The 1,081-nt window shown below is 62.1% G+C and overlaps 1 protein-coding gene across 3 annotated transcripts in view; it reads left to right on the top strand.

Moving 5' to 3' along the window:
• Positions 1-125: 125 nt before the first annotated feature.
• Positions 126-1,081, top strand: part of SLC52A3 (solute carrier family 52 member 3) — a 3,367-nt gene continuing 2,411 nt past the window's right edge. For 2 of the 3 annotated variants that reach the window (XM_035897608.1, XM_009642247.2), the window contains exon 1: positions 126-964. In XM_035897608.1, coding sequence (XP_035753501.1) covers positions 134-964 — 831 coding nt within the window. In that variant the 5' untranslated portion in view covers positions 126-133. The remainder of the gene's footprint in view (positions 965-1,081) is intronic. The other variant, XM_035897609.1, reaches the window with a different exon arrangement.

The following is a 1,081-nucleotide window of genomic DNA, read 5'->3' as shown; positions in this document are numbered from 1 at the left end:
CAGCATAGGCCACGGTCATGGGAGGCCAGGGTTGGGGTCCAGGGGGGGTCGGGTCTCCCCCCACCACTGACCGAAGCCTCTCCCTGCAGTGCGGCAGCATCGCCCCCCAGGCCTGGACACCCAGCTCTGAGCCATGACGCTGCTCACCCACCTCCTCGCCTGCGCCTTCGGCACGGGCTCCTGGGTGGCCATCAACGGGCTGTGGGTTGAGCTGCCGCTGCTGGTGACGGTGCTGCCGGAGCAGTGGGACCTGCCCTCCTACATCACCATCATCATCCAGATGGCCAACGTGGGGCCACTCTTTGTCACCCTCATGCACCACTTTCGGCCTGGCGTGCTGAAGGAGGTGGCCGTTATCTACGTGGTTGTGTCTGTGGGTGTCGTGGCCTGCTTGCTCCTGGCCTTCCTCTGGAACTACACATCCGTCATCTCTGGGAGGCTCCACAGCACCGCCTTCCTTGTCCTCACCTTCTTCCTGGCCTTGGTAGACTGCACCTCCTCCGTCACCTTCCTGCCCTTCATGATGCAGCTGCAGCCCCAGTACCTGACCACCTTCTTCATCGGCGAAGGGCTCAGCGGGCTGATCCCTGCTCTCATCGCCCTGGGCCAGGGCTCCGGCATCTCCAGCTGCGTCAACGTCACCAAAGTGGTCAACATCACCACCGACAGTGAGACCGTGGAGACCACCATCTCAGTGGTGGAGAACCGCTACCTCCCAGCCAACTTTTCCACCTTCTTCTTCTTCCTCCTCATGACTGTGATGATGCTGACTTGCTTGCTGGCCTTCTTCTTCCTCACCAGGCAGCCCAAGGTGTGGGAGCTCTCCCAGCAGCAGCTATTTCCCAGCAGCATCATACTGAGCTCATTTGACCAGATGCCCAGCGAGGGAGCTGGCTCGCAGCTGAGCAGAGCCTGCCCGTGCCCAAAGGATGCCAAGGGGCACAGGGACATTCTGCCGCAGAAGGTCTCCTCCTCCCTGGCCAAGCTCTCCATCTACCTCCTCATCGCCTGGGTGAGCGCTCTGACAAACGGGGTCCTGCCGTCCGTGCGGTCTCCTCCTCCCTGGCCAAGCTCTCCATCT

Source organism: Egretta garzetta, unplaced genomic scaffold (assembly GCF_000687185.1).
Source record: "Egretta garzetta isolate BGI_Z169 unplaced genomic scaffold, ASM68718v1 scaffold1457, whole genome shotgun sequence".
NCBI classification, from domain to species: Eukaryota; Metazoa; Chordata; class Aves; order Pelecaniformes; family Ardeidae; genus Egretta; species Egretta garzetta.
Note: the sequence above shows the minus strand (reverse complement) of the source record. Positions and strands in the feature narration are given on the sequence as shown.